A 25,566-nucleotide genomic window follows, 5' to 3' on the forward strand; every position below is an offset into this window, starting at 1 on the left:
TATGCATATCGAGCAACAGTCCTTTGCTAAACACATCCAGAGTGCACTGCAATGTATTGTCCAGTGTATTGGAACTTATTCTGTCAGCTGAATCACTTTGCAATTTGCTATGAATATATATTAGCATCACAGCAACAGCTAAAAGGTAATTATTAGAACCACAGTACTTCAGTCGTCTATCAGGGACTGCTGATTGCACTGCAAAGTATATTCTTAAGGTTAGAAACCAGAAACGTGAAATTCAAATAACTGATGACAGAGATGGAACCTGATATTCATCGTCACTGATGCATGTAGTTTAAACATTTTATCTGTGCTCAGATATACTCTCCACAAAGAATATTCTACTCCAGGTAAAGCAGATTAAAACTATAGAGAAATCCTCAGTGCGTATTTGTGACCTGAAAAAAATTGATTTTCATAAGTCATAACAGTGCCTACAGTCTGAAAAACCTCTCAGAAATAAGCACAGCTTCTGCCTACCGAGTATACATCCTCTTCTGAGTGCTGCATATGTCCTTGACAGGGAGAAAAATACAACAAAGACTGCTCTTTTGTACTCTTAACGGATGGTAAAGTCGTTTTATGGTCTTGGAGGAGAAGTGTTAAGCACTTAGTACAACTGCTAAGCAGTACAGTAGAGAACATACAAGGGAAGGAGAGTAAGAAGGACATTAGTGAAAAGAAAGCAGTAAGCAGAAGATCAGCATTTCTTTATATGTAATCAGGCAATTTAGCATGTTGAATCCTGGAATACAGTTTATTCCTGGACTTCGGGAAAAATTCTGCCAATATTTCCATGCTATTCTTTGTTTTCAACTCATGAGGTCATCAGAGATGTTAGACCATAACAGAAGACAAAGCAAAGGAAATCAGACAGGAATTAAGTTTGCTAGAGCTCTTCTGAAATACCAAGTATTTTTTTCTGTGCATTGGATAGGTGCCATGTATGCAGCATACGCAAGAAACATTTGGATAGTAATTTGTGCTAGAAGAAGAAAGGCTTTTCCTGACTAGCTGGAAGCATTAGCGTTAGGGGAAAAAAAAAAAGTGAGGTCAAGACAATAAAAGGAAAATAAATGGGTGCCTGGTAAAAGGACAGTCAACATTTCAAATGCTTCACGCCTCTGAACACCACCACGGGGACATGAAACCCAAATTCCACAAGCGTTACACACTTCCTCCCACTGGCTGCCTGAGAAGGCAAACACACTGCCTACCTTGGGTGCTCACATAGGCCACATCTGCTGTTTGTTACGCACAAGAAAAGGAGTACTTCTGGAGGAAGGAACTCATGACTCCTCAGGTGCCAAAACCTTGAGTCCAGAACATACCCAGGAAAGAAAACAGTACATGCTGGAAGTGTAACAGGATCACCTTCTATCATAAACTTCAGTTACTGACTTCTTTATAGGGATAACAAAGAAAAGTCCTGATCTCCAGCAAAGCTTCTTCGAAAGACATGAAAGACAGCAGACAACAACAGTTTAGATACTACTGCATCCATAAAGTCTACACAGCAGTGGGACTGTAAGCTCCAGTATTCTCTGAACTCCAAACGACCTTCCAGTTCTGCACTTCACAAAGTCCTACGTTCTCAAATTTTCTGATCATTCCTTTTCAGGCAGGTGTGTAATTTCCAGTTATTGGTGCTGTGTCCTGTACCTATTAGAACAGTGAAGGTCTTCATGAGTGAAAATTCAGAAGATCGGAGTTAGGTTTAGTGCTTCAGTGCTTTCATTATGGAAAACAACAAATGTCCTCAGTTATGAAAGCAGGAAAGGCAGCATTCAAATTCATCCAACCTTCAGTGTTCAAAAGGAAGAAGCAGACAAGGTGAACAGGAATTAGGACTATGTTTCTGAATGCCTGGGGAGGTTCTGTGTCAAACAGCTCACACTTTCTTTGCTTGATCATGCTTGCCCTTACTCTAGTATTAAAAGATTGCTGGTACTACAAAAATCCTTATAGCAGCTTTTAGTGGGGTGGGGTTCATAGTTGTGGTTTACTCACCACATTGACCCTTAAGGCAATGTTTCTGTTATGATTTTCCTCCAAAACCCAGTGAACAATCCATCACTGCGACACGACTTCATCTTTCCTCAGAAGCTATTTTTCACTAGCTCAGCACTGGTGCAGGACAATTATAAGACTTACTGAAGAAATAATGTCAACAGCTATCAACAGCTGTGATGCTTTTCAGGGAGGCACAAAGCCTTATTCTAAAACTTTTTGCTAGCAGGACAAGTTTTTATTCTATTTTTTTTTTAAGAAAATAGCACATTCTGAGGCCATATTCAAGTAGTGTTTTGCCCCATATCAAACTCAGAGAGAAGCTTAGGAGGGGGCCCGATGTCATCTGAAATTCAGGTATCATTTAATCTAAATCCAAAAGCACTTCATACGCTCAGTCCTATTAGCCAATTGCTGTCTGTGCATACTTTGCTGAAAATCCCACATCACATTGTTGTACCATTTTGAGGACAGTCTCTTCTATGCCAGACAAAACCAGGACTCGCATTGAAAAATCTCAAAATAGCTACTTTGTGTAGTTATATAAGGCTTTTTTTTTCTTTTTCTCTTAATGATCTTTCAGCTCAGGTTTAGAGTGGAAGCAGTGCAATAGCAGTGATCCCAGCAGTGTGCCGCTCCCCCCAGAAGACACTGGGAGATGCTTTGTCAAATTAGTTCCTCAACATCACTAAGTCTAGGAAAAAAGCACAGATTGGTAGCTGGGTCTGTGCCCTTCTATCCTAGTGAAGGTTGGAATAGCACTTCTGCTGATAATAGCCTCAATCAAACAGTCCTTACTCCAAAGAAAAGTCTTCCTAAAACTCAACAGTTGACAATGGCATACTGTTCTACTGTTCTGGCTTTACTGTCCCCATAACACAGCGGATGGTGTGTCCTGCGTGAGAAAGAATGAAGCAGTTTTAAACAATTTTCTAAAATAGGAGTGGAAAAGAATGCTGGTTTTCTGTTGAGTTTTTAAAACGAGGTTAACTTTCTCTGCAGACAACAGAACACAAAAACACTCAAAATATCTGATAAGTACTACATAAAGCTTTTTGAAACTTCCCCTATTCTCTCCAGCTTCAATCAGGATATGAACTAAAGTCAGTGGAAGTCATTTTGCTGACATAAATGAGCCCCAGATTAGTACCTTACTGCTTGTAACCCAGCTGGTATGCTAAATGAATTCAGAAAGGATTTTTAATGGCTTCTTTTACCTAAAGATTCCTGAGCTGTGAATTATGAGACACAGGGCTTTTTTCCCCTTTTATTGGAGGACATTTTGGAGGATAGAAGAGGACAGTGTAGCTATTGCAATTTGCACGCTGAATTTCCAAAAAGCAGAAACTGCTGGCACGCAAGTGTGTTACCCTTCAGAAATGTTCTACAAAACAGAAAAGGACTAACAGGAAGCTATTGCAGTAACAACCTGGATTAGGAGTGTATAAACCAAAGTAAGTGCGGACATAGTTTGAAGAAAATGGGCAAGAGGACAGAATTAGTTTCAGAGAACAACTGACATGCAGCTTTACAGACTGCACTTAGTTGTGAAAATGTATCTTAATCTTGGTACTTGCAAACAAGCACTTTCAACAGACACACTCCAACGTGGTGTAAATGAGGTGACAAGGAATAGAAATACTGCTGTCATCCCATCACTCATCGCCCCCTGATCTGGGATCATACAATTAGCACAGATCTGGTGCACAGGGGAACATTTTGTAGACAACAGTACAGGCTCTATTTAAGATGACTAGGATGGCCAATGCCACTGCAGGGGAGGACTGCAGGAGATGCAGACCATCAGCTTTTGGTAGACTTGTGCTGATTTTCATAAAGCATACCATGGCATGTCTTTATACAGTCAGACTATATAACATTGTTCTCTTTACATGGCAGAGAGAATACATTAAACACCTACCTGTATATCAACTGCTAAACTTTCCTTCATAGTCCAGCATGTGTTTATTCATGCTCTTGCTAAAATCTAAATTTCTATCCTCAGCTTCGTGAACAAGGAAAAAATCTCAAAGGATGAATTCATTGAAATGGCCGTCACCACTGTCTGTCTAATTCCCATTCATGGTTGATGTGTCCAGAGGGGAACAAGAAGCCTGGAAATACATAGTCCTCAATGACAAAAACAGGTTGATGGAGAGAACTATCTACAGTGACCAACTGATCCAAATTTATAGCTTCTGGATCTTCACTGTCCCACAGGAGTAAAGTCCCAACTTCCATAAACTAGCCTAAACCAGTGATGGCTGGTGACCAAAACTTTGCAGTCTGTAAACTCTCTTAACAATTCATATATGGGAAAGAGAGAAAGCAACCAATATCAGAGAAAAAGATTTAGGAACTGTGGATGAAAGCATGAATGGAAGAGGAAAGGCTTTACACAACTGGGGATGGCACCGATACTTCAGCGTGAGCATGGTGTTTGACACAACAAAAGATGGGGTGAAGTCATATTCGCAGATCATAGTGATATAAAGGAGCCCTAAAGCTCCTCATCACAACCTACATGACACAAAGCCTGAAGGAATATTCAGCTAAGACATGAGCTCGTTCAGATAAAATGCAGCTTACTCAACTAATCAGAGAGTTTTTCCCCAAACACAGTGAGAAAGGCTTAATCGGGAACATAATGCCATGTGTGAAGGACATTTTGTTAAAAATACACTGCATGTACTGAAGAACTCTATTTTTTTCATACGATGTGACATATAACAGGCACTGAACCAAAAAACCACAGAAGTGTGTGGTTTATGCTATCTCACTGGGCTACCAAGCAATGTTTAATACTGAGAAAGTATTGCAGATAGGTATCAGAAGATGTATAAATGTTACTTTACACTGTTACCACAATGACTGCTTTTCTTCTGTGTTACCACAGCTGTTAAAAAGCCTTAATAGAGTGCTAATAATGCAAGTCATTATAAAACATTTTAACCTCATTTGGAAAATATGTAGAAGCTTTTTTGTTGCTCCTGCTTCCCTGCCTCCTAACCAAGATCTTCATACTGAGCCCAGTTTTGCTTTTTTTAGCAGCATAAATTAGAAGCAACTCTATTCAAGTCAATACAATTTCTCCAACATGAAAAAGGAATCAACCATCTGCAAAAAGCTGAGTCTAACAGGTAATTTTCCACTGACAGCTCTTACCATAAAAGAGGTTACAGAGATTACTCTTTTATCTAATAATGAAAGTAAACAATTAATGGAAAACGTGCAATGTCTATAAAGACAGCATCTTCTCCACTTGTACCCTTTACATGTAATTATTTTCATGTAAGTAAACAGACATTTAAGTAAGGCTACTCTCAAGCTATAGATGGAGCCTACTCATCATTCAAAACAGGCAGCTGAACAACTCTGCTTATTTATACATTATTTTACCTTTTGTTTCCAACTTGGAAGGTATGTGGAATCTATGAGACGTTTTCACGCATCATTTCTTGCAGAAGAATGTCAAGTCACCTCTTATGCCCTCAGGCAAACTTCTACCCGATCTCAATAGCTTCCCGCACCAAAATTATTTTTCATACCTTGTGTAAGCAGTTGGAGGTTTCGGACTTCTTCTCTCACCTTCAGCTGAAGGACTTGCTGCAGAATGTGCTGTCGCAGGCTTTCCTGGGCAATGCCCATTCGTTCAAGCTTTTTGTCAGTAAGTCTCAGCAAAGCGCGGCCTGGATGCAAAAATCAAAAAGAAAAATTACCCAAGGATTTTCACTAATGCAATATTCTCACTCTGACAGGCTAATTTCCTACAGCAAAAATTCTCAGTCCGAAATGATACAGTCTCATCAGTTAGATACTGTCCTAGTGTCAACGATCTGTGTTTAACTCTTCTCTTTCTTTTGATTTTATGTATTGTATTGATGCTTTGTGAGCCATTTTAGGCATGTAAAATAGGTAAGTGCTACCATTTTAGATGACCAGTTGCTGTAGCTGAGTGCCAGCTGGTCCCCCTAACAAGTCTACAATTGGTCCAGGTGTCTAAACATACCCTCACCTATTTTCAAGCATCTAAATTACTGTCAAAAAAAACACAATTGAAAGTGAATTTGAGCTATTTGATCAACTTAAGATATAACGAGGATGAATATTACTGCAATTTAGACATGTTTACAGTTTAATAGCAACACCTCTCAGGAGGGCCCTGTACTTAGAGATCCAGCCTTCCAAATCCCTCTACACAGTAAAAAGAACCAGCAAAAAAGGGGCGGGTGGGGGGGAATATCTTACATGTCTCCATGCATATTCAGTTATATCTAAATAATTCCTGAAAATGATATTTGCCTAACTATAAGACTGCCTCTGCCAAGGAAAGAAGGGTAATTATCATAGGTGACTCCCTTCTGAAGAGAACAGAGGGCCCAATATGTCAGCCAGACCCTATCCATACGGAAATGTGCTGCCTTCCTGCAGCCCGAGTCAGTGACATTACGAAAAATCTTCCTGGTCTGGATCAACACTCCAATTACTACTCTTTACTGATAGTTCAGTAATGAAGCGGCTGAGAGAAGCATGAGGGCTATCCAAAGGGACTTCAGGGGTTTGGGGCAGTTAGTTGATGGAGCAGTATTGGTGGTATTTTTCTCTCTCTCTTCCACAACAGTTAGGGATACTGAGAGAACCAGGCAGACAAATCTGATAAAAATGTGGTTAAGAGGGTGGTGCAGTCATAGGAATTTTAGATTTTTCAACCATGGGGTGGTTTACGCACAGCCTGGCCTAATGGCTGCAGATGGGTCTCACTGGTCTCAAAGAGGGAAATGGATCCTAGCCCACAGGCTGGCAGAGCTCATTGAGAGGGCTTTAAACAAGGTATGAAGCGGGAAGAGGATGAAATAAGGCTTGCTAGAGATAACCCTACAGGAATTATGACGGGGTAGGGGTGAAGCAAGCTGTTCAGCTGAAGTGCATCTACACCACTGCATGCAGCATGGGCAACAAACAGGAGGCACAGGAAACCAATTTGCAGCTGACAAACTATGACTTAGTTGCCATTACTGAAATACGGTGGGATTGCTCCCAGGACTGGAGTGCTGCAATGGATGGCTATAAGCTCTTCACAATGGATAGGCAAGGAAGTAGGGGCAGAGGCAAGGCTCTCTGTGTTAGAGAGCATTTTGATGTTGTTGAACTCGAGGCTGGCAATAAGGTTGCGTATCTATGGGTAAGGATCTGGGACAGGGCTGACAAGATTGACATCCTGGTGGGGATCTGTTATAGACCACCTAAATGGGATGAAGAGGCGGACAATGTGTTCCACGAGCAGCTGGCAGATGTTGCATGACCACCAACCCTTGCTCTCATGGGGGACTTCAAATTCTCTGATACATACTGGAAATATAATACAGTGCAGAGGAAGCAGTCTAGGAGGTTTTTACAGTGTGTTGAAGAAAACCTCCTGATACACCTGCTAAGAGAGCCTACTGGGGACATGCTATGCTAGACCTGCTGTTCACAAACAGAGAAGAACTGGTGGGAGATATGGAGGTCAGGAGCTGTGCTGGGCAGAGCAACCATGAAATGACAGTTCTTGATTCTTGGTAATTCAGGAGGTCAGCAAAAAGGCTACCTTGGACTTCTGGAGGGCAGACTTTGAACCATTCAGGATACTGGCATAGGAGAATCTCTTGGGAGTCAGTTCTGAAGGGTAAAGGTGTCCAGGAAGGCTGGTTGGTCCTCAAAAAGGAATCTTAAAGGCACAGGAGCAGGCTGTCCCCTGTGCCATAAGATGAACCAAAGGTGAAGAAGACTGGTGTGAACAAGCAGGCTGAGGCTTCAGGAGAAAAAGAGAGTCTACCTCCTGTGGAAGAAGGGATGAGCAACTCAGAGACAGTACAAAGAAGTTGCTAGGGTATGCAGAGAGAAAATTAGAAAGGCAAAACCCAAGCATGAACTCAGCTTGGCCATTGTTGTAAAAGAGAACAAAAAACTTCTTCACAAATATATTAGCAGTAAGAGAAGGGCTAAAGAGAATCTCCATCCTTTACTGGATGTGGAGGAGAATATGACCACCGAGGATAAGGAAAAGGCTGAGGTTCTCAGTGCCTTCTTTACAACTGTCTTTATTAGTCAGACCAGTTATCCTCAGGATACTCTACCCCCTGACCTGGAAGTCTGGTATGGGGAGAAGAATAAAGCCCACACAATTCAGCTGGAAACATTTAAGAGACCTTGTACTCCATCTAGACAGTCACAGGTCCATGAGGCCAGATGGGATCCACTCAAAGGTGCTGAGGAAGCTGGCGGAGGTGGTTGCCAACCCACTTTCCATCACCTATCCTCAACTGGTCAACCGGAGAGGTCCCAGAGGACTGGAGGCTTGCCAGTGTGACTCACATCTACAAGAATAAGGAGGACCCACGGAACTACAGGCCTGTCAGTATGACCTCATTACCAGGGAAAATTATGGAACAGATTATCTCAAGTGAGACCGCACGGCATTTGTGGGACAACCAGGGGATCAGGCCCAGCCAGTATGAGTGCACAAAAGGCAGGTCCTGTGTGACCAACCTCATCTCCTTCTATGATCGGGTGACCTGCCTGGTGGATGAGGGAAAAAAGACTGTTGATGTGGTCTACCTAGACTTCAGCAATGCCTTTGACACTGATTGTTACAGTATTCTCCTAGAAAAGCTGGCAGCCCATGGCTTGGACAAGTACACTCTTTGCTGGGTAAAGAACTGGCTGGAGGGCCAGGCCCAGAATGTGGTGGTGAATGAAGTTAAATCCAGCTGGTGAGTGGTCACAAGTGGTGTTCTCCAGGGGTCAGTATTGGGGCCTGTCCTGTTTAATATCTTTATTGATGACCTGGCTGAGGGGACTGAGTGCATTCTCAGCACATGTGCAGATGACATCAAGTTGGAGGAAGTGTTGATCTGCCTGAGGGTAGGAAGGCCCTACAGAGGGATCTGGAAAGGCTGAATTGCTGGGCTGAGGCCAATGGGATGAAGTTTGACGAGACCAAGTGCCGAGTCCTGCACTTTGGTCACAACAATCCCAAGCAACACTACAGGCTTGGGGCAGAAGGGCTAAAAGACTATGCATAGAAAAAAGACGCTGGTGTGTTGGACACCACTTAGCTGAACATGAGCCAGCAGTGTGCCCAGGTGGCCAAGAAGGCCAATGGCATCCTGGCTTGTATCAGAAGTAGTGTTGCCACTTGGAGTGAGGATCTAATCATCTCCCTACACTCCCTACTCCCCTCTGGTGAGGCTGCATCTTGAGCACCATGTTCAGTTTTGGGCACCTTACTACAAGAAAGACATGAAGACTCTGGAGTGTGTCCACACAAGGGTAGGTAATAAAGCTGGTGAAGTGACTGAAGCACAAGTCTTATGAGGAACAGCTGAGGGAACTGGGATTGTTCATTCTGGAAAAGAGGAGGCTCAGGGGTGATCTTATTGCCCTCTACACCTGCATGAAAGGAAATTCTGGCAAGGCGTGGGTCAGCCTCTTTTCCTCACGTAACTAGTGATATGAAGAGACAAAGTGGCCTTAAGTTGTGCCAGGGAGGTTCAAGTTGGATATTAGAACAATCTTCTTTTCCTAAAGAGTGGTCAGGCACTGGAATGGGCTGCCCAGTGAGGTGGTGGAGTCACAATCCCTAGAGTTGTTCAAGAAATGTGTAGATGTGGTAATAAGGAACGTGGTTTAGTGGGTAATATTGGTGGTAGATGGATGGTTGGACTAGATGATCCTAGAGGTTTTTTCCAACCTTAATGATTCTGTGAGCAACTGGTGTCATCTACCTGGACTTGTGCAAAGCATTTGACACTGTCCCGCACAACATCCTGGTCAGGAAATTGGAGAAAAATGAATTTGAAGAATGGACTTCTCACTGGATAAGGAATTGGCTGGATGGTCATACTCGGACAGTTGCATGTTCAGTGCAGCAGTTCAACATCCAAGTGGAGACCAGTGACGAGTGGCATTCCTCAAGGATCAGTGCTGGGACCAGTGCTGTTTAGTATCTCTGTAGGCGACATGGACAGTGGGATCAAGTGCACCCTCAGCAAGTTTGCAGATGACACCAAGCTGAGTGCTACAGTTGACATGCTAGAGGGAAGGCATGCCATCCAGAGAGACCTGGACAGGCTTGACGGATGGGCCCATACCAACCTTTTGAAGTTCAACAAGGCCAAGTGCAAGGTCCTGCACCTGTGTTGGGGCAATCGCAAGCATAAATGCAGGTGGGGAGGAGAACGGCTTGAGAGCAGCCCTGAGGAGAAGGATTTGGGGGTATCAGCTGATGAAAGGAGGTGATTCTGTCCCTCTACTCGGCTGCTGTGAGACCCCACCTGGAGTACTGCATCCAGTTGTGTGGACTCCAACAACAAGAAAGACACTAAGCTGCTGGAGCAGGTCCAGATGAGGGCCACAAAGATTATCAGAGGGCTGGAGCACCTCCCCTTCAAGGACAGGCTAAGAGAGTTGGGGCTTTCCAGCCTGCAGAAGAGAAGGTTTCGGGGGTATCTTATAGTGGCCATCTGGTACCTGAATTGGTCCTGCAGGAAACCTGGGGAGAGACTTTTTATAAGGGCATGTAGTGACAGGGCGAGGGGAAATGGCTTCAAAGTGGAAGAGGGTACACTTAGACTAGATATTTGGAGGAAATTCTTTACTGTAAGGGTAGTGAGACACTGAAACAGTTTGCCCAGAGAGGTTTCCCTGGAGATACTGGGGAAAGGAAGTCTTCTCATTGGTTGAGGAGGATCTGGTCAGAGAGCGTCTAGCCAAAATCAATGAACACAAATCCATGAGCCTCAAAGGAATGCACTGAGAGGACTGGCAGAGGTGATCGCTGAACCGCTATCAACTTTGAAAGGCCTTGGCAAACGGGCGATGTGCCTGAAGACTGGAAGGTAGCCAGTGTCACTCCAGTCTTCAAAAAGAGCAAGAAGGAGGATCCGGGAAACTACAGACCAGTCAGCCTCTGTCCCTAGAAATGTGACAGAATTCTGGATACCCTCTCCAATTAATTGGAAGAGAATGTTATCAGGAGCAGTCAACATGCATTCACCAAGCAGAAATCATGCTTTATCAGCCTAGTAGCCTTGTATGCTGTCATCACAGGTTGGGTAGATGGGGAGAGAGCAGTGGATGTTGTCTACCCGGGCTTCACCAAGGCATTTCACAACATCTCCCACAACATCCTTGTTATTAAACTTAGGAAGTGTGAGATAGATGAGTGGGTAATGAGGTAGATTGACAACTGGCTGGCAAGGCAGAGCTCAGAGGGTTGTCATCAGCAGCACAGAGTCTGGTTGGAGGCCTGTAACTAGTGGTAGTTCCCCAGGGGTCAGTGCTGGGTCCTGTCTTGTTCAACATCTTCATCAATGGTGTGGGTGAAGGGATAGAGCCCACCCTCAGCAAATGTGCTGATAATACAAACCTGGGAAGAGTGGCTGACACACTGGAAGGCTGCTGTGCTACCATTCAACAAGACCTGGACAGACTGGAGAGTTGGGCAGGGAGGAACCCAATGAGGTTAAACAAGAGAAAGTGTCATCTTGCACCTGGAAAGGAATAACCACATGCATCTGTACAGGTTAGGGGATGACCTGCTGCAGAGGAGCTCTGTGGAAAAGGACCTGGAAGTCCTGGTGGACAACTGGTTGGCTGTGAGCCAGCAGTGTGCCCTTGTGGCCAAGAAGACCAATGGTATCCTGGGGTGCATTAAGAAGAGCATGGCCAGTGGGTCAAGGGAGGTGGATCCTCCCCTTCTACTCTGCCCTGGTGAGGCCACATTTAGAATATTATGTCCAGTTCCGGACTCCCCAGTTCAAAAAAGACAGAGATCTCCTAGAAGGAGTCCAGAGGAGGGTCACAAAGATGACCAAGGGCCTGGAGCATCTCCTGCATGAGGAAAAGCTGAGTAACTTCGGTCTATTCGGTCCGGTGCAAAGAAGACCAAGAGGGGATCTGAAAAACGTTGATAAATATCTAAAGGGAGGTGGGAGGCAAATGGATGAGGCCAGGCTCTTCTTGGTTGTGTGTAGTGATAGGACAAGGAGTAAGGACCTAAAACTGGAACATAGGAAGTTCCGTGCCAAACTGTACGAAGAACTTCATTTACAGTAAAGGAGATGGATCACTGGAACAGGATGCCAACGGAGGTTGTGGAGTCTCCTTCTACGGAGATATTCAAGGCCCATGTGGACACCTGCCTGTGTGACCTATCGTAGGGTACCAGCTTTGGCAGGGGTGTTGGACTCAATGATCTCTTGAGGTCCCTTCCAACACCTGCAATTCTGCGATTCTGTTGTGGATGTCCCCACCCTAAAGGCATTCAAGGCCAGGCTGGATGGGGCTTTCAGCAACCTGGTCCATTGGGAGATGTCCCTGCCTATAGCATGGGGTTGGAACTGGCTGTTATTAAAGATTGCTTCCAACCCAAACCATTCTCTGATTCTATGACAGAGATTGCCCAGTTATAGTCCTTGCAGGCAATCATTCCCTATCCATGACTTATCTTCTCCCATGCAGACCGTAGAGGTTTAAAAAAATAATCAAACAATGCACTCTCCCCTGATTCTGCTAGGGAACTCTGACTCCATCTTTTGGACATTGCCATGCCATGAACACACAGGAGGAAGGCAGCACACTGGCTGAGTCAACACTAAAGATACTAACACTATCTTTGGACCAAACAGAAAACCAAACCATCCAGCAGAGGTTTACCTTAGGAAAAAAATCCTTTCTTTCATCTTCCCCAGTGCTGTGAGATAGTACACAGAGGAGTATCCTGTGGCCCTCCACTGCTCCTTGATCCCCTGTGTATATATGTGCCTGTCCAAAGGTGCCCTAGCCATGACTACCAAAGCACACTGAGTTTCACTGATACCACCTTGGAAAACAGCACGTTCATTTTTTTAAACAGGCTCAACTTTTTACCTCCTCCAGTTCTGACTGCAAGCATTTTTAATTATTAAAAACCCCCTCTTTGATTTTTTCAGACTTTTTATTCTGAAAGCAGAAGAGGACTGTGAGGAACAACTTCATCCCTTCACAGCACAGTAGCATCTCTGCTGACATTACCAGGGCTTTTGGATGAATGGTGCAATTTAGCTCATCATAAAGAGTTACTCAACACAGCAAGATAAGGCCCTTAATTAATCTCTTTCTTTATAAAACAGCAATATGGGTACAGAATTTTTATGATTATTTTAATTAAAGATAAATTAAAGACACATAATATTTGCCCCAAACCAAGTAACTAGCAGTATCCCTTTCACTTCTACTAGATTTCACTCAGAAGTAGTTCTGTGAAGTTGTTGGTAGGATCTTGCTATGATGTAAAGCACTGGGATTTATTATTAACAACACTAGATCTCATTGAGCAAATGAAAAATGACAGGGTTCATGCATTTTCTGTCCTTCCTTGTCTCTCTCACACTCGACACTATGGAAGATGATGACCTTTTGATTAGGAATTTTTTCTTTGAAACCATAAACAAGAAGAATTCTATGGGTTAATGTAATAGCAAACTATGGAAATTAGTTCCTTACAGATCAATGCTAGCTGTCCAATTCCCCTGGTGATAGAGATAGTAATAATGACTTCAATTTTTATATCACCTTATCACACTAAAACATCTTAAAGCAATTTACAAAGGATGTACAGTGGTCTAACAGTATGGTCTGTAATGTCAATCTAGTAGCTGAAAGCAAACAAAAATAAACAAATCATTAGTTTAAAAAGTGCCAACACCCATGTCATCTTAGGGCAGCGAGTCAGCAGCAGTAATACGAAAGGACAGAAAAAGGCCATGCATCTCATCCAGTGTACCCCATCTCTTTTTGGCCATGGATATACACACTACTCTTTACTTCCTCCAGGCACCTCCTTATTTCACATTCAAAGCAGTTTTCTATCCAGTCACTGCCTTTGGAAGTTGAGTATGCACAACACAGAGACGTCTCTTTTCAGCTCCTGGCATGCCAGTTCCTCTGCGGCTTTGGCTCAAAGTGCAATGCCATTGGAAAAAATTGTCTTTGACTCATACTGTTTGCAGCAGCTTTTACAAGCTGCCTTAAATTAACTCCTTCTTGCACCAAATCCAATGTGACCTCTTGAGGCAGTGATGAAGCAAGAAGGCAAATATCCAAAGGCAGTAGTTGACATTTCCAGAATGTAGGAAGTGACCTGAACTAAGGTAATTCAGTCCTCCCCATACCATCTTTCTTCTCCCTCAACTTTCAAAACAACAAAATCCAAGCCAGAACTGAATAATTTACTATACTGCAACTAAGTCATGCCTTCGAAAACGTACAGCTGATGACTGGATCACAGTCACCAAAGCCAGTTAGTTACAAAGGCCAAGGCCCTGACAATCAGCTAAGGATTCCAGGTGCTTCACTACCTTACTTCCTGTACTACAGATATCTGAAGGTGTCAAGGACTCTGCAAGGATTACTGAACACTGAACCCAGTTGCCCAGAGAGGCTGAGAAGTTTCTGTCTTTGGAAATGCAAAAAAAACTAACTGTGGTTTTGAGCACCTCACTGTAGTTGCCCCTGCTTGGAGCACAGGGACAGGATAAGATGGTTGCCAGAAGTGCCTTTCAAATCCAGCCATTCTCTGCTGCTGTGACTCAGCCTTCATGAAGGATCTCAAGATTAGGATCTATTTTCATTGAAAAAGAGCAGACTAATGGAGAAAATGAATAAGAATACACAAAAGATGGTTATTTTGGCCAGCATCAGAGACAAAATAGACTGCTGTACAGTAAATACTGGGGCTAGATTATTAATTTTTAGAGCATGATTGACAGAACATATTATCAAGAGCAGTACCCACAACAAGCATAAGGTTTTTCTAACAGTTTACACTGATCTCTGCTAGGACACAAGTAAAGGAACTTTACTTACATCCCAGGAAAACTTCCCAAAACTAAAGAACAAGTGCTACCTCTTTAAAGGCTGTTTTATATATAAGTAGTACCTACATGCATTGAAGACACTAGGAGATTTTTTTCAAAAGCTTCTTGGCCAACAAAACAATAAAGATTGTAGTTGCAAACACCGAAGTCTTGGCTCTCATTAATTGCACAGCAGGGAACCAAATGCTTTAAAAAAGAATAATCACTCTTAGTATCTACATGCATCTTTTAGCACCTAAAACTCAGACCTCTCACATTCAGGAAAGTGCAGCTGTGGAATGTTCTGAGACGCCCTGAGGGCAGCCGCAGAACATAACATAAAATATTTTCCAGCTTAATAATGGATTGATGGCCTAATTTCTTCTAATATGACTTAGCTGTTGCAGATCTCATTTGATCAATCTGGGATTAGACAAAAATTTGAACGGAGGGAGAAACATTGCGTGCCACAAAACATTAATATGAGTATAAGCATTGGTCCAATGAGGTTGGCATTGGCCCTAGAGCAAGGAATGTGGTGCAGTCTGCTGTACCTAATAAGAAATGTTCATACCTCCCCTCGCTGGTAGAGTTTATTGCTTCTCTTCTTTTCCCTGAGCCTGTGAAGCCTCATTGACTGCCAGTTCACAGACATCTAGAGGGAGACCACGCTAGAAGTCTTGAAAGTATACTTATAATGAAGATGAATGAATAAGTAAGAAAGGATATATTTCAAAAGTGTGGAAAGAACTGAAGAAATGCAGAAAGATGAGAGCAGACAGTACAAAGTTGGTCTCACTCAAATCCTTGAAGAAAACTACGACTAATTACCACTGATGAAGATGATAAACCAATAGGGGAACAATGTATGTGAAATGTGACAAAGAAAGGTGGTCTTGTCTCCTGACTACACTGATAGGCATAAATGAATATCAAGACAAGATATTCAGTTTACTTACCACAGAGCACAGAATTCAACTGAGAAAGAAAGAAAAAGACAGAGAACACAAACACATTAAAAAGCTCCCTACTGCCAGACCAGCAGCTCATTCAGCTTTGTATTCAGAGTGGCAGTAGGAGATGAATTAAGGCAGAGCTACTGGGAGTGTTACTTTCTGAAGTCATTCCTCTTGTACTGTGCCAGCATCCAAAACTGTTACACTAGGGATAATAGTGAGTACCTCATTTTTAGCACCTACTTATTGTCTTCATGTCCATAAATTTGTCTTTTTAATCCTACTGATACTGTCTGCCTCTGCAGCCTGCTGGGGTAGCAAATTTGAGAAGCTTGCTGCCCATTTTCACCTGTTTTATATTGATTTCTTACTAACTGCTTCAAGAGTTCCCTAGTTTATGCATTACGATATTTAGTGAACAATTGCACAGCCAGTTCATCTGTTCCTTCCATGATTTCTAAACCTCTGTCATATGCCTTTTGATCACCTTTCTGGATGGACACAGCTGACAAACCCAGAAAAACAGGAGCACTAAACACTGAATTATCCAAGCTGAAAACCTGAAAAAATATTTACAGGCTAGAAACACTATGACATGATAGGATGTTCTTAATTGGTAATAATCTGCCTCTCTGGTTTCTGCATAGAACAATTTCAGACATCATTTTTGTATTTATCTCCTTAGTTCTACTAACATATTCACAACTCTACTTCACTGAGTTTTCCTACTTGAAATGGTCTGATCGTAGCTTTCCTTTTGTTTGCTTCACTTCAGTGCTTAAAAACAAACCTCATAGGACTTACCAGGTAAGAAATTTCCATGACAGAGATAGAGACATTAATATCATTGTTCAGGGGCTAGTGAGACAGAAGCATAAAATTCCCATCACACACTCAGGAAAGAGGAATTCAAACAAGAACAGGCACAGAGAGAGGTTATGACTTCACAGTGAGGAATGGTGTAATTATTTCATGTGAGGAGGCTAGAAAAATGTAGTCACCCACAGAATGAGAACAGCCTCATGATGGCAGTGGAGGGAGATGAATATCAGAGAAAGAGAACTATTAAACCAAAGAAGTTAGTTAAATAAAGGACAAATGGAGATGAACACAGTTGAGGAAGATGGGATCAGGAACCGTTTGTAAAAGTAGTGCAAACCAAAAATTAGTAATATTTTCAGAATTAACTTGATATGACTTAATGACACTGTTCTTGATAACCAATCGGATCTTACACAGTCCTAGATTTTTACACAAGAATTTAAGAGCACACAACTTTCTCATGCCCGTCTCATCACTAGTCAACCAGACACATCAGTAGTTTCATAATCAATGCCTTGTGGCAAATTCACAGCTTTTCTTGCAAAAGCAGTTAGATCTGGCTTGTCTTATTCATTATTTTAGCCAAGAGACTGGTGCAGACTGTAGGTAAACTGCAACTTGCCCAACTAGAATCCCACTAGGCAAGATTCAATTGCTTCAGAAGTAAAAATGGATTCATTTTCTGTCAGACTTATTGCTGCAGCAAACACTTCATCAACCTACGTACTAGCATAGGGGCAACTGCCAGCATAGGCAAAAGACAATTTTTTTTCCCAAAATTGCTACTAGTAGCTACTGGGTGCTTCTGACACCTCTCAACTGGGGACCTACTTACATGAATAGGAGACATAAGGGATATTGGTACAGAAATAAAGTGGTGGAGAGAATAGTTTTAAATGATGGGGAACAGAAGGAGCAAGGGAAACTCTTCAACCTGCATGCATATGTATTCTCTTCTCCTGTTAGCAAAAGCAGCAAACCTCCATGAGGCTGCAGGAATTATCCTGTGGTAAGTCACAGGAATGGGAGAGGCCCACACTTCCAGTATTCCCTCAGTGGAAGAGCAAGCTAGCACAGGATGACATTTTAGATATACTCATGTATCAAACTAGCTTTGGACTTGCCTTTACTTGTTAACATCATCAAACAAGAATAAGATGACTTCCTGTCTCTTTATCATTCATTATTTGTTGGATCATGGATGAGGCCAGCTCTACAGTAAAGTTTATGAAAGCAAACACTGTCATACTGGACAATTAATGTCTGATTAAATTCAAAAAAAGCCCTGTGTAAACAAAGACACTTTCTGAATATTATCTGCATCCTTTCTTTTCACATCATCTCTGTTTACGGTTCTGACAAGAGGAAAAGATGACTATTGTTACTGCTGCCATCAAGTCTACAATAAAACCAGTTTATTTACATAAAGGCCCTCTCAAGTCACAGTTCTCTTCCATCTTCCTGCTCTTCCTCTGTACTTTGAGCTGCAAGCATGAACAGGATATGGATGAAAAATAACACAATCTTTAACACAATTGCATTTTCACATACAAAATTAGAAGCAACCAAGATATGAAATTGTTTCTAAATCTGTTTCTGACAAACTTATGAAGTGGTCAGTAATAAATCTGTGAACCTCACCTTAGCATTGCCTTTCCCAATTCCCTCCATAATCCAACAAATAATTTTGTAATTTCTATTTTCTTAGTTCTGACCCAGTACTGTGAGCTACACATCTCCTGGTCCTCAATGTTCTCTGAAAATGAGCCATCTTAGGTGATATCTTTGCTGCACTCTGTTTTTCCACAGCTCTTCCCAGGGATCTCTCCCAGCCAGCTACCTGCAGCTGTTTCTCCCCAGCTACCACAGTCACAAGAGCTGCTACATCCCATTACCAGGCTCCAGCAGGTCCATCTGCTCAGTCATAATTATGCTGTTGAAAGAAATCAACTAGCCTGCAATAATGGTGAATTCATGTAAGAATGCTCAATTAAAAGAGTATGGGTCTTGGATATTAGTTTTAGGGATTGCATATTAAAAGTACAAAAACTTCTTAAAGTCAGTACTATACCCCTGCTCTGCCCCTGGTAGGGAGAGACTTCCTTTCAGATAGGCAGCTCAAAACAGTTCAGATATCCTCAAAAGCAATAAGATTCCCTTTCCAGAAATGAGAGTCTCCTGACTCCCAAACCCTCCCATTTAAAGAAAACAACAACAACAACAAGAAAAAACAAAGTGCAATTCCACAATTCCTGCTACTTGACTAATCCACAGCATTTCAAGAAAGTATTTTAATTGTGTGCTGTCTAGTGGGGAGAATCAAACATCCTTATGTGTAGCAGCCTTATTATGACATGCTGGACCCTAGTGTCTAAAGAGTTACACATATACTCTGAAAGAACTTTATTCTAAGAAAATAATGGTTTTATACAGAGAAAGGAAGGAGTTAATGAGAAATGTGCACCATGATTACTGGAAGTGATTCAGTAAGTAATTTACTGTACTGATGGGAACTATATTGATTCCTTACAAGTCTTGGGTAAAAGACTGTTAGACAGTTCTGTTTCTCAGCTGAACATTATTTGGGACCTGATGATTTTAATAGGAGGAAATAGAAATAAGTTGAATTCCCTTCTGAAATACAAATTCAGGCACAAATCATATTACACCACTTTTCAAATGTACTGTAAAATGCGAGACAACCATTTTTAGTGCTCTCAGGAAGGACCCGATAGGACCCACAAAGTAAATTAAGGATAAATGTAAACCTTTAGCAAACAGTCTATAAATCCACATTGCTTGTTGCATATGCATTCGCCAACCTATTTCCTGGCCATACAAAATTATATATTATCTACAGCTATATATAAAGATATAAAGACATGTAATAATGTACTTCTATTATATTGCACATCATATTTTTTTAAGAAACAAAATCCAGGACTATTGTTTGCTGGTATCAGTGTGCTAGATTTATGGTCCCTCTATTCAAATAAACAACCTCAAGGTCTTTTTTGCTTGTAATGGAGTAAGTGAATCTGTCAACACCTTTGATTTTGTCTACCATCAGCAGGACACACAGTTCTTCAATTCCTTGTTAATCCAACATTGCTCAATGTGCAGCCCATTATGCATTAGATTCTTTATTAATTACAAAAAATCACATTAGATCATGCCTGCTGGCAAAATTGCTGTTAATTTATTCAGGAGTAAACACACATTCATATATTATAATGCACAGCTTCTACACAGAGCAGATTACAAAAGAGGAAGCCAATTTGGGAAGCATTAGAATTGACTGAACTCTTTATAGAAAACTCAGGTAGGAGCCTTTCCTGTAATGGTGGACCTTAGAAAAATCACTTTTTTTCCAGAAAAAAAAAAGGGTAATTTAATACCACAAGGAAGATAGTAATCACACACACACACCAAACCAACACTTAACTACTGAACTGCCCAACTCAACTGCAGCTGGGAAATTCCTGAAACTATACAGAAAACTATCTTACTTTTTGACCTTTCTAAAGCAAAAATGGTTCTGCAGTTCTGCCTAGAACTGCTGTGCACATATAACAAAGGGGGCATGCGCTACAGAGTACACGTGATATCAAAAAAGCTGCAATTTCATTAAATGAGGAATAACACCTATTCCTGTCACATGCAGATGTACTCATTGAGCTCTTTAAACTACATTCATATGAATAATATGAATAATATGAAACACTAACATGGCTGAAGTCTAGGCTCTGGGAGCTTTCTCCCACAGTCCAAGGGACAGAAATTGTCAGTAAATATTGTTGCTTGTTTTAATTTGCTAGTGAGCAATTCAGTCAATAATTCAAAGTTGCTAGGCCACAAAATACGCATCAAGGTCACAATTCTTCAGTATGCAATACATGGGAGGATAAGGAAAGACGATCTATTTCTATGCATTATGTTTCACGTTTTGGCAATGCCTTGGTGGGCAATCTTTGGGACCATCTCACCCCTTCAGTGATGCTGGGAGGAGCAGGCCCTTCTTTCTCTTGATTGCTCTGGCATACAGCATTCATATAAAAATCTACATGGAAGGGTAGTATTTGGAAAATGTTTAATTCATTCTCTGAGTTTCTTTTAACGTCAAACTTGTGGGAGGTAAGGAGGGCCTACATAATGTGACCAGACAGCTTACTGTACTGCATAATGAAAGCTCTGTTGGCCATCACGAATTCCAGAGGACCCAAATTTGAGAACTCAGATTTTCTATTAATAATTTCCAATCACAGCTTTGTTGGGAAAAAAAAAAGATTAAAATTAAAATTTTGTTAAATATTAAAATAAGCTTTGAAATCCCAGTACTGAAGAACATACATTTCCTGATCAGTATCTGTAGCTCTCCTCTGCTCCGCTCTCCAAGCAGCTTTCACTGGTGCTTTCGTCCTTGCCTGTTCTGGCATTACCCTCAATTTTTAAATAAAAAATGAAATTGAGAAAGGTTTTATGTTAATATTCATGATGTTAATAATTAATGTTAATAAAAATGGAAAATTAAAAGCAGCATGCTCACAGGTTAAGCAGTGTAGTCTGCTTCAGTCCTCCTAGCCTGAAGAATCAGTCATGTCTCTCCCAGTGCACAGCTATTTCTCTTTGGGGGCTCTTAATCAGAAGCCTGGCACCTGCCAAGCTGCAAGTTCCACCTTTCATGGGTCCTTAACTTATAGTTTATGCTAATCTATGGGACAATAATTTTCCTAGTGTAACTGTCGCCTCCAGTCAATTATGTACACAGTCTTACAGAGACAGATACTAATCTCTTGCTGCTTTGCTGGTTTGGTAGCATGATAAACTTTGTAGAGCTCCTCTGCATTTCTTCCAGCTTTTATTACTGTAGCTGTGAGGTGAATCAGGACATAAGGATTTTATTCTGCTTGTCTATTCCTCCTGCTTAGTACTTGACCGACAGAAGACTGTGGGACCAAAGACATTTTGGATCAGAAATAATACCTAAGCCACTTGTTGTATTTAATCTGTAAACAACTGGGCCCTATGACACATCAACATGCTACTCCATGACAGAGTTCCTAGTACCCTGAGGAAAGGTGGCCTTGACTGCAGTGCATTTGGGATGCCGTATGCAAGACGGAAGGACACAATATCTGTCAGCTGCTAAGTTTCACTGCTTGCTCCCAGCCCATTTCCAAGGCCAGGCCCTAAAGGCCAGAGTTCCAGTCCTTGGGGAATGTCTGTGTGGCTGCACACACTCCCTTCCCCATCCCCCAGTAAAACTACCAGAGGCCCAGGCAGGCCACAGGACTGGAGGCAGGATTTGAAATCCCTCAGGCTGAGGAGGAAGCCAGACATGCTTTGCTGGAGCACCACATGTAGCCCCTCCGATGCCAAAGGCCGCAGCTGGGTCTGTGCGTACCTAGCTGGGACTCAGTGGCAGATGTCTGGAAATGAGCTTCGGAGCAAAGCAAGAATGTAACACCATTTCCCAAAAACGCACTCAGCCTCCAAAAACCTGTCATTTAGGGGACAATTAGCACAAGTGCTGTTGGCCTGTTTGAGTTTCAGCTGAGTCTAAGGTCAATGGCCGGCTTCCAGTGATTACAGCAATACCCAGAGTTGTTTGTGAGAGTAACCTCAGCAATGATTTTAAAATGGCAGAATAATTCTCCCATCCTCAAGGCAATTTGATCCAGTAAGATGGGGCAAAAGAAGAACCAAGTGCTGCTAGGTAAACATAAGCTAATTAAAACTTGAAAATAGGCATTAGATTTCTATCATGAAGATAACGTACAATCAGAGAAAACTAGCAGTGAAATGAGTGAATCTGGACTTACTTCAGCCATCGATTTAAAGCCTTTAGGAGAGGCAGTTCAGAGGAGTTTAGGTTACTGCAGTCACTACAGAAGGAAGGTTGTGGTACTAGGGGGCTGTTTATCTGTGTATGAAATGCAGCATTCCAACAGGCCTCAGAAATAAGTGTGGGAAAGAGTAAGAGAAGGAAAATATATATGTAAACCAAACAAGTACTAGCCAACTCCCAGAACTCAAGAAATTCACTTTGGTTTTATCTTGTATTGTCTTCCTGATTACTTCCCTGGGTTTTCTTTCCACCATAAATGAAATTCTTCTCTTTCGAAAACAGCTTTCATTGCTTCAGATCAGCAAACATTTAAGCACTGTATTATGTATGAATTTTCAGTTACACCTTGTTTTTAATAAAGGAGTATATGGAGAGGAAATGTTTGAACACATGGCATGATCTACCTTTAAGACTAAAGAGGCACTGAGTTCAAAAATCTCTAATCAACAAAATCAGATTAGAGGAAAAGCAACAGCTGTGACTAGTGAATGTATTATAGCCCATATGAATAATTTACAAATAACAATTTATACAGAGGAATAAAATTGGAAACAATAATCACAAAAATTTCCAATGGTAATACTGAAGAGTAGCTACCTAAGCAAGACAAAGGAACAGACAACACACTGTTTGAATATAGTGGCTTTGCTTACAGAATCTGCATTTTGTTAAATCTATGGCCAGACACTGTCCTGGTACAAAGAATGGCTATTCTGGCAGGTTCAACTGGCATGCATCCCCTCATATTTTGACCAGAGAGGTGGTGGAAGCCCCATTCATGGAGACATTCAAGGTCAGGCTGGACAGGGCTCTAAGCAACCTGCTCTAGCTGTAGGTGTCCCTGTTAATTGCAGTAAAGTTGAACTAAATGACCTTTAAGAGTCCCTTCCAACTCCAATAATCCTATTGTATATCGGAACTCGGACACAAAAACAAAAAAACCTTTTTCCATGGGTTTATACAGAGAGAACAAAAGAAAGAAATACAACATTTTCAGCCCAGAAAAAGTTTCCTAAACCATAATTCTTTTCTGAGAACTAATACTGAATCACAAATTTAACCCTTAATCAAGTACAAAGTTGTTTATTTATCTTCATCTCCACTCATTTGCTCGCACTTAGTCTTCAGTATAAAAGCCAAATCATTTCAGGGTAAGCTACAAAACTAGTTTTGGTTATGCACGAAATACAATTTCTTGTTTCAACATGATAAATGACCATTAAAGCTCAATACTGTTTCCTTGGTTTGAGACACTTGCACATGAAACTCTAGCAAGTAACAACATTCATACAGCAAGCTTTGAACAGCAGCAACAGACACCTAAAAAAGCAAGAACAGATACTAAGAAATTATTTACTTAATCTTTCAGTGTATAATTAAGACTCTAAACCAAATGCTCATATCTGTAAATACTCCTTGCTCAATTCACTTTTATTTTCTCTGTTATGTTCTCCTTTGAGTCATCTTCATGAAACACTTTACGTTCTCTTTTTCTCACCAGTGCTTTTCCATTTTCTTCCTGCTATAACAAATTATTTTCCACAGCTTTCTCATACAGCAAAGCTTCCCTGGTTAAGAAATATGCTGTGTATCATGGAATAGCCATGTGAGCACTGACAGTGTGAAATTTTGCCAATACCCCAAAAGTAACTCAGCCGGATAGCTAAGTAGGATTGCAGGTGTCTATAGATTGAAGTATCAGCTACAAATCCTTCAGCACAGTTGCATGAGAAGGTGATCTAATTCAAGTTATTTCCAGTCTGCTCCCAAGTAATTTTCTGATGACCTCTGAAGATGGGCAGGCCAAGATTCTGTCTGCAACATACAGTGAGCCATAGACACTCTGATTCTTATCCTCAAGATGTTGTATTTTGCTCTCAGCAGCCAGGTGCTACTTAAACGATAAGGAGGAGATCACATAAGGTCCATTTACAGTGCTGTAGGAAACATTTTTGTTATTAAACTAACAAGAAAAGAACCTGAGGTCCTGAGCCAACAGTGTGCCCTTGCAGTGAAGGAGCTAACGTTATCCTGGGCTGCATTAAGCTGAACGTTGCCAGCATACTAAGAGAACGGATCCCTCACTTCTGCTCAGCCCTGGTGAGGTACATCTGGGTGCTGTGTCCAGAGCTGGGCCCCAATACATGAGAGACATGGGCATATTGGAGCAAGTCCAGCAAAGAGCCATGGAGATGATTATGAACTGGAATATCTGTCACATTCACAGAAGGCTGGGACTGTTCAGCCTGTAGGCTCAGCAGTTGGGGCTTTTCAGTGTGTAAATGTCTAATGGAGAGGATAAAAAGCACAAACGCAGCCACAGAAAGCTCCACTTAAATATAAGAAGAAACTTGTTTATTGTGAGTGTGGTTAAGCACTAGAACAGGTGGCAAGAGAGGCTGCAGAGTTTCCATTCCTGCAGATAATCAAACTCAATGGGGTGCAGACCTGGGAACTTGCTCTGGCTGTCCCTGCTTTGAGCAGGGGGCTGAGCAAGATCACAGAACTGTAGAATCATTTGAGTTTGAAATAACCTTTATAGGTCTTCTAGTCCAACTCCTTTTCTCCTCCAGACCAAACAGCCCCAGCTCTCAGCCTGTCCTTGTAGGGAAGGTGTTCTATCCCTTGAATCATTTTTGTGGCCCTCCTCTGGATGCACTCCAACAGGTCTACATCTCTCCTGTACTGAGGACTCCACATCTGAATGTAGCACTCCAGGTGAGGTTTCATCAGAGCAAAGCAGAGGGGCAGGATCACCTCCCTTGCCCTTCTGGCCACTGTTCTGTTTACGCAGCCCAAAATATGGATGGCTTTCTGGGCTATGAGGGCACATTGCTGGCTCATGTCCAGACTGCCATCCACCAGTACCTCTACGTCCTTTTCAGCAGGCCTGATGACCTCCAGAGCTGCCTTCCAGCCTCAGTGACTCTCTATAGAGTAGCACTAAAAACCCAACTGCCTGAATTTCAATAGCAATAGCAAGATCAGAATTCACAGCAAGCAAAGACAAGAATATTAAATAATTTGTATATTGATATATTGAATTGAA

At 41.8% G+C, this 25,566-nt stretch overlaps 1 protein-coding gene across 3 annotated transcripts in view; it reads right to left on the reverse strand.

Annotated features, from left to right (window-relative positions):
• Nucleotides 1-25,566, reverse strand: part of SAMD12 (sterile alpha motif domain containing 12) — a 180,193-nt gene that overhangs the window by 83,986 nt on the left and 70,641 nt on the right. For all 3 annotated transcript variants that reach the window (XM_040695942.1, XM_015283055.3, XM_015283056.3), the window contains exon 4: nucleotides 5,562-5,702. In XM_040695942.1, coding sequence (XP_040551876.1) covers nucleotides 5,562-5,702 — 141 coding nt within the window. The remainder of the gene's footprint in view (nucleotides 1-5,561; nucleotides 5,703-25,566) is intronic.

Source organism: Gallus gallus, chromosome 2 (genome assembly GCF_016699485.2).
Source record: "Gallus gallus isolate bGalGal1 chromosome 2, bGalGal1.mat.broiler.GRCg7b, whole genome shotgun sequence".
Lineage (NCBI taxonomy): Eukaryota > Metazoa > Chordata > Aves > Galliformes > Phasianidae > Gallus > Gallus gallus.